The sequence below is a fragment of the Aedes aegypti genome, unplaced genomic scaffold (genome assembly GCF_002204515.2).
Source record: "Aedes aegypti strain LVP_AGWG unplaced genomic scaffold, AaegL5.0 Primary Assembly AGWG_AaegL5_hic_scaff_1217_PBJ_arrow, whole genome shotgun sequence".
In the NCBI taxonomy this organism is placed as follows: domain Eukaryota; kingdom Metazoa; phylum Arthropoda; class Insecta; order Diptera; family Culicidae; genus Aedes; species Aedes aegypti.
The window spans coordinates 25,532-32,977 of record NW_018734642.1 but is presented as its reverse complement, the minus strand read 5'-3'; the positions used below and the strand labels follow the sequence as shown (position 1 = coordinate 32,977).

The 7,446-nt window shown below is 41.6% G+C and overlaps 1 protein-coding gene across 1 annotated transcript; it reads right to left on the bottom strand.

Moving 5' to 3' along the window:
- Nucleotides 1-3,682: 3,682 nt before the first annotated feature.
- On the bottom strand, nt 3,683-4,747 carry LOC110680344 (TBC domain-containing protein kinase-like protein). Its single transcript, XM_021856164.1, has one exon. It carries the CDS (start codon nt 4,745-4,747, stop codon nt 3,683-3,685), a length of 1,065 nt encoding a protein of 354 aa, XP_021711856.1.
- Between the last annotated feature and the right edge of the window lie 2,699 nt (nt 4,748-7,446).

Sequence of the window (7,446 nt, the reverse complement as noted above, 5' to 3'; positions counted from 1 at the left end):
GTCGAGAGCCGAGCATGTGGGCATCTCCAGTCCCCGTTTCTCTCAGACGCATTCGACAAATTCTTCGCATAAGGGATACCTTGGTGCTGAGTGTCCTCTTGACATGGAACTTCTCGAGTGTTCCCAAGCTTCGCGAGCGGATTTGGCCTTCCTAATGTGAATCAGTTAATTTGTCGTCCACGGCCAGTCCAATGTCGCCAACGCTTGTTCATCCTTCGACGTCCAGGCAGCAGTTACCGAATCGGGGTTTTGGATCCTTTACGGTAGCCCATGTTCCTTCCTTCATCAAGAGTAACTTCATGCGAAAAATTCCAGTTGTCGTAATTGGTCCCGTTCAACTTCGCCAATGACTTTTCCATCTTCGTGTTTCTGCTCTTCTGTTGAAAGAAATCTTCAAACTTCACCGATCTCGATTCAGGTGCGCCCATAACCTATTGGCAGTCAGGGATCGATCGGGACAGGAACAGTAATGAAACACATCTATCGTATGGAACAGTTGGAATGAGAATGAGTTTATTGTAACATAATTGAACATTAATTCATGTTAATTCCAACCCCCACAAGACAACACATCAATCAAGGAAAAGATAAGAAATTGTCTCACCACCAGCTAAAAGGAAAGACAACCGCGACATTGGGACCGATGTGGGCACCCGCACTCGGAGCCGAAGTGGCAAACGTATATTTGAGATCTCTCCAACAAGTTCCAGTGTCAATCATGGGAAGCGTGTACCGAATCTTCCAGGTACGGCTAGCAGTACAACCACAGTTGATACATATGGCTCGTAAAACCCCTCAAAACTCCTCACCGAATCTCAATATAATAGAACGACGACTATCCACCGACGCAAGATTAGACCCCTGCAAATATACCTCTGGCCCGATCCTGGACAACAATCCTGTACCACGCTAGACTACCAAGATGAAAGCTTTTTGTTGCTGAGGAAAGCAGAGGTTCTCAGCAACCCCTACACCTCCGAAAGAGAAGCAGAAAGTGAGACGATTCAGGTATCCAACCCTCAATCCGCGACCTCCAAGCTCCAATGTCCATCAATTGGAAACTTCTAGCGCTACTATGCGCTGTCGTATCTGATTCTGTTGCCTACGACCACTACAACAACTTGAAACCTGTGCCATCGTCAAGTTATACAAACCCCGATTCGCCAAGTGCGAAGCTCACCACGTCGACCCTGACCAGGGATGTCCGGATATTTCCGATGAGCCCCTGGCGGCAGTCGACCTGATCAATTTTCTCTCAAAGGCAAGTATTTCTGCAACACATTCCCTAACTGTGAACCGTATACTCCCTCGAATTTGTCCATCTATATAGGACTCAAATCAACTACCACGCCAGAGTAACAACATCAACACAAAGGAACAAACCAAGTACTTCCATAACTGCATATTGTAACATTCGACAAAAGTAAGGGCATCTGAGTAAATGGAATACCAAGTGTGCATTTTACGCAGTATGGGGAGGAAACTAAATTTCTTAAACTGCGCCGTGAATCGCAAGTCAGTCCCATCTGTTAAAAGTAGGCATTGAGAAAATAGGCTGTGAAGTTTTCAAACTCGTTTTCCATACTGATATTTAAAAAAATTCCAGAAGATTTGTAACATGTTCCAATTCTTAATTTAAACTTTCAGCAACTTGCTTTTCACTTCGATATATCTTTCCGAGAAAAATATAAAGATGGATCAAAACAGATTACATTTTTTGTGTTTTACGGTGTGAAAGTCTGTAAGTGGGACTGATATGTGGTTACTTTTCATTATGGGACAATCTGGCTTTCTGTTTTTTCCAAATTTTTCCGAACAGTCATATTATTTCTTTAGTGCTGCTGAAAGAGCATTGGAAGAGATGTGAAAACTGAACTCAACTCAGTTTTGACGAAAATGCAGATGGGACTGACTTGCGATTCACGGCAGTATAATTATCAGGAACTCAAAAGTTCTTATTTGAGGCCTGATATTTTGTACAACTCGTATCGCATACTAGGTGAATGGTCAGAAAATAATTCTGATAGAAATTTCATTGCTATCACATTACGAGGCACATTAATATCTCAATGTGACTGTTATGCGATGTATAATTACCAATGTGATAAAACAACTTGGTATTTTTCTCAAATTTCTATAACAAACTCACAGATTTCAGTAAGCTGATCGAAGTATTTATCATTTGATGACTCTCCATGGTATTAAACTTAATTTGTCAAAATGTCGAGGTGACTGTTATGCAGTTATGGGCAGAGTACCTCCAGCCCAGTTCGCTGGCGTCCCTCGACGAGGGGAGGGAGAGAACGTGTTAGTAACCTTCCCCCTCCCAAACTTAGGAGTGGATATCTGGGGGGACTTGAATGAGGCCTTTCACGAGCGCTTTGCATTCTCGTCACTCTCTTGGAATCCAGTCGAGTGAGCACCACCAACATTCGGCCCTTCTAGCAACAGAAACCATTAGTATCCCAGGCCATCGCATTCCAACTCAAGATCCATCCACCCCCTCGATCGGCTTCGGGCGACACTGAATGATTCCCTCCGTCTTCATTCACTATGCAGTGGAACATATACGGTCTTTCGGTCATAAAATAATGTTCTTCAAGAAACACAAATTTAAAATAAAAAAATGTTCGAGATCCCTCGGTGGATTTTTTTGGGGAACACGTCGAATGAAAGCTTAAAACCTATATTTTCGAATGGTGAAAGATGTAGCGAGTGCTCATTTCTTTGTGATAATATTTGTTCTAGACCCATTGTTTACTAATGGCAATAACAGTCTTCTGTACTATGTAAACCACTAGCCAGCATCTGGAAAGTGGGTACAGCTTTTCAAATTCTCTTTCACTTGTAAATTCTGCATATGTTATGTGTCAGGAGTCTCATCAGAACTCTCTTCAGGATTCTCATCACAATCCTCTCAGCCTCAGGATTCGCTTCAGAGTTCTTTCAGAATTGTTCTTCAGGATTCTCGTCAGAATCCTCTCAAAATTCTCTTCACAGTCCTCTCAAGATTCTCATCGCATTTATCTTGGATTTTCATCACAATCTATTCAGTTTTTGCAACAGATTCATTTCAGGATCCTCATCACAATTAAAAGAATTCTCATCAGGATCCTCAGAGGATTCTCATCAAAACTTCCACAGGATACTCATCAGAATTTTCTCAGGATTCTAATCAGAACCTTCTCAAGATCCTCAACATAATATTCACCAAATTTTCAACAGAATTCTTTCGAAATTCTCATCAGAATCCTCTCAGGAATTTTGTTATCAAAATCTTCTCAGGATTCTCTCCAGAATTCACACAGAAGTCTCTGCATAATCCACTCAGGAATTTCATCAGAATCCTCTTGAGATTCTAATCTAAATCATCTCGGAATTCTCATCAAAACCCTGCTCGGATTCTCATCAGGATCCTCTCATGTTTGTTATCAGAATCCTCTCAGTTTTCTCATAATAAACCACTCAATGATGTCATCAGAATCATCTCAGGATCCTTATCATAATCAATGGAATTCGCTTCAGGATTCTCATTAAAATTCTGTCATGATTTTCATCAGAATCCTCCTTGAATTCTCATAAGAATCTTTCTAGGATTTTGATCAGGAATAAAATGATTGGTTCAAAAGATATGAGCAAAAGAGTGCAACAAAGTTGTTTAAGGATTAAGAAAATAGAAATCTTACTTGGGCAGTGACAGAATCGGCGCCTCACTTTTGATCAATCCTTCCTTCTTGAGCTCCTGCTGCACGTCGCCTCCCGCCAATTGCCACAGATAGTAAATCTCCGCCAAACTTCCACAGTGCTTCTCCAGCAGGGTTATTCCTTCCGGATCCGGTGCCGTGAAGCTTTCCCCTCTCAGGAAGTCGAACGCTTCATGTCCCAGCAGTTCCACCGGTTTGGGACGCTTTGTGAGGGAAACGGTGAGGCATAGATCTATGATTTGCTTTAAAGGGACATCCAACTCTTCGTACTGGTCCATCTTGTTGTGCTCTCGGGCTATCTTCTCAAAGACATTGCCAGGTTTGATCAAACTCAGGACTTTTCTCGTCACCTGGGACACTTTTAGATTGTCCCAAAGCTTGCAGCCCAAGGCTAACTCGGCCAGGATCATTCCCACCGACCAAACGTCGTTTTTGACATTCTCTCTTGAACCGAGTAAAACTTCTGGACCGTGGTATTTCACGTTTCCAATGGGGAAGGAAACGTACTTCCCACTGTAGGTCATGTAGTACAATCCATAGTTATACAGCTTCACGCAGAAGTCCCTGCTTATGAGAACGTTAACCGGTTCCAAGTTCCTGGCCATCAATCCTTTTTCGTTTAGATGACTCACCGCCCTTAGCATCTGGTATCCAATCCGCAGCAGCGTCTGCTGCTTATTGTTCTCCCCGATAAAAGTCTCCGTCAGCGGACTTCCAGCAAACTCCTGCACGATAATGGTCCTTTCGTGTTTCCCCCGGATCACATCCAGATACTCGCACAGATTTTCATGCTTCAGAGCATCTCCTCTCAGAAGCTGTGACCGACCATAAATCCCAATGGAGTTCGGCGTCAGCGGTAATCCATTGCTCCCGCAGCACTCGTCACTTGGGTGCGACTTGGCGAAGAACGTCGAAACCGAGATCCGGTAGTTCAGTTTGGCCGGTGCCATTCCTGATGCCGACAAAGAATTGCCCCGGCAGAAAACACTGCTGCTACGGTTTTGCTCGCGCTGCTGTTCGATCGGGGACGTCGTAATGCGCATCACCACCACTGAAGAACCCTCCGAAGGCTAGAGACAACGATACGGAACTTTTATGGATATTTGCGGCCGGAATAACGGAACAATCCGAACGAAAAACGCCCCTTTTACGGGATCCGCGGGAATGTTTACAATCACTCACTGCTGATAAGAAAAATTTTGACAGCTGGCGAGCTTGTTTTGACAGTCAGCTGTTTTCGGGAAAACTACTGCGGGTTCGGTCGAAGAGGTCAACCCAGAAAAGATGCTGGATCAAGCGTGTGATAGAATAGAGCGTAAGTAAAATTAGTGATTTCTCTTAGGTGACGGCCTGGGTAGTAGAAGCATTAGCCGCAGAACGCTAATGTCGCGACTGTTCGTGTGACCAACATCTAGTTTGCCACACTCTGAAAGCTTGAGTACCGGGTCTATAAGTGTCAAATCAATTTTTTCGACCAAAATAAAACATTCTCTACAACATGACACTAAACAAGCAATCAAAAACTTCAACAGTAAGTAACAATAAAATAATTCTATTTTGTGATAACAGCGCCACTAGCGTTCTACTACTTATATTTCTATTGTCAGGGTAGACGCGTCACGCGAAGCGACGCGAAAATCCTTTGAAGTTTGACATTTCATTTTTAATAATTGTTATTCACGGAGAGGCGAAACTACCTAAAATTAACTCTTTTGTACTCATCTTGACAGCTAAGTGGAATGAGTCAAAATTGAGTGTTTCACAAGGTATTCAATTTTGAATCATTCCACGAAGACGACGTTTTAAGTAAAAACTAACTATTTCGGGAAAAGTGAGTTTTGGGGTAAAACCAGGTCCGTCCCACTCGGGCTCAGATTGGGTACCACTTCTAGTACTGCATTTGGTCCCTCGGTAGTGCAAAAGGTACCCAAGTTTGACAGATCGCAGTACATTTTTCACGGCATTCTAGATTACCTTATGAGCCATAAAATTTTGGGAAACTGCAAGGCACATGGAGGTCTTTAATGTGTCTTTGGTAAAACTACTCAAAATAGGGTCTTTCGCTATGGAAAAATTGGTCGAAATTTTGATCGTTTCCTTTAAATAATTAATGCTGCACAAACTAACTCAAATAACTTACAATATATTTTCCACTATTAACATTACATTTTATATTACATAATTATTAACACACATTCCTGTTGAAAATTCATAATATCCATATTCCGTGTTCCGGCGATGAATGTGTGGGGTGCGAGTATTCCTCCGAGATTCCTCCTGCTCCTGTAACGCAGCTGCAATGTGAGGATGTCCTGCTAACACGATACATGCTTAAACCTTGTGTTTTTAATAGAGTATTACACCACAGACAAACAGACGTCACACTCTCATCATTGTCCATCGACCACCTTTTTAACGATCGATTCAAAAATATTGTAGGTGGCCAATCCGCCACCCGCAGCGCTCGCATCGTTTTTGTTCGCGTTTGACGTTTGCACACTACCGCCATCTGTTGGCCCGTCGGCCAAATACAATAATTTTAGCATTGGGCGCACATGTCCTCGTGACTATGATTTTGATCGAGATTTGTTCTAAGTGTTACGTCTGTTTGTCTGTGATTACACCTTTTCTTGCCGTGATTTGACGTTTTAGGAATTAGGAATCCGTTCTAATTACGGAAAGCATTTTCGCGTCGTCTTTCTGGACTTTCAATCCATTTTCATGTAGCAGCTATATGAAAAATGAGAGTTCATAAAAAATGACTGCAATGTTATTAAAAACCATTTAAACTTACCGAAATAATTCAATAAAATGTCTCACTTAACCTCGCACTAAACTAACTAATTCTCGATTACTTTTTCAAATCGACGTAACTAACTTTCATACGGTTTTGAGAAAATTAATTCAGAAGAATCACAACCTGTCTTCTAAAACTGTTTTAAAATGAATCATCTTTTTAACATTTTTTCGCAGTGTATGCCACTTAAATTTTGCATACACTCAGCTCACGTTCAAAAACTACGTAGTTTCTATTATTTCCCAAAAAAAAATAATTATACAAAATCATAAGCCGTTTCATCAAGTTACTTTCGACGTTTTTCTACCAGTGTAAAATCGGCTCAAGTAGTGTTTTGTTTTGATTCGTGGTTAAGTCACTTTGTCTCTCCATACAGCGGGGCGGCGAAAGTAGTGGTTAGGTTGCGAAAGTTGAAAATCTTACTTTCGTCGTTTTGTAAATCCCGAAATTAAACGTTCTAAAAGTGAAAAGTTAAGTTGGTACAGAGCGGTACGTGTAGAATTCCGCCGGCGTAACACGTAGGATCGATAAAGTAAGTTTGTATACTTTTTTGACTTGAGTCTGTATGAATAAGTTTTCGAGAATTGGCGCTGATCAAATTTTTCATCCAAAATTGAGTTTGGTTTCAACACTTAATTTTGGATACTTTCATAGAACAAGATGACAAACAAATTGAATCATCGAAAACAATAACTTTGAAATAACTCAAAAATAAGTCATTCTCGTAGTACTCTGAGAATAAGTTGAAAGTACTTAAAACCGAGAATAGAATCACAGACAAACAGACGTAACACTTAGAACAAATCGCGATCAAAATCATAGTCACGATGACATGTACGCCCAATGCTGAAATCGGTGTGTTTGGCCGATGGACCAACAGATGGCGGTAGTGTGTAAACGTCAAACGCGAACAAAAACAATGCGAGCGCTGCGGGTGGTGGATTG

Coding starts and splice junctions, on each gene's coding strand:
- LOC110680344 (XM_021856164.1), bottom strand. CDS start 4,747: ATGCGCATTACGACGTCCCCGATCGAACAGCAGCGCGAGCAAAACCGT.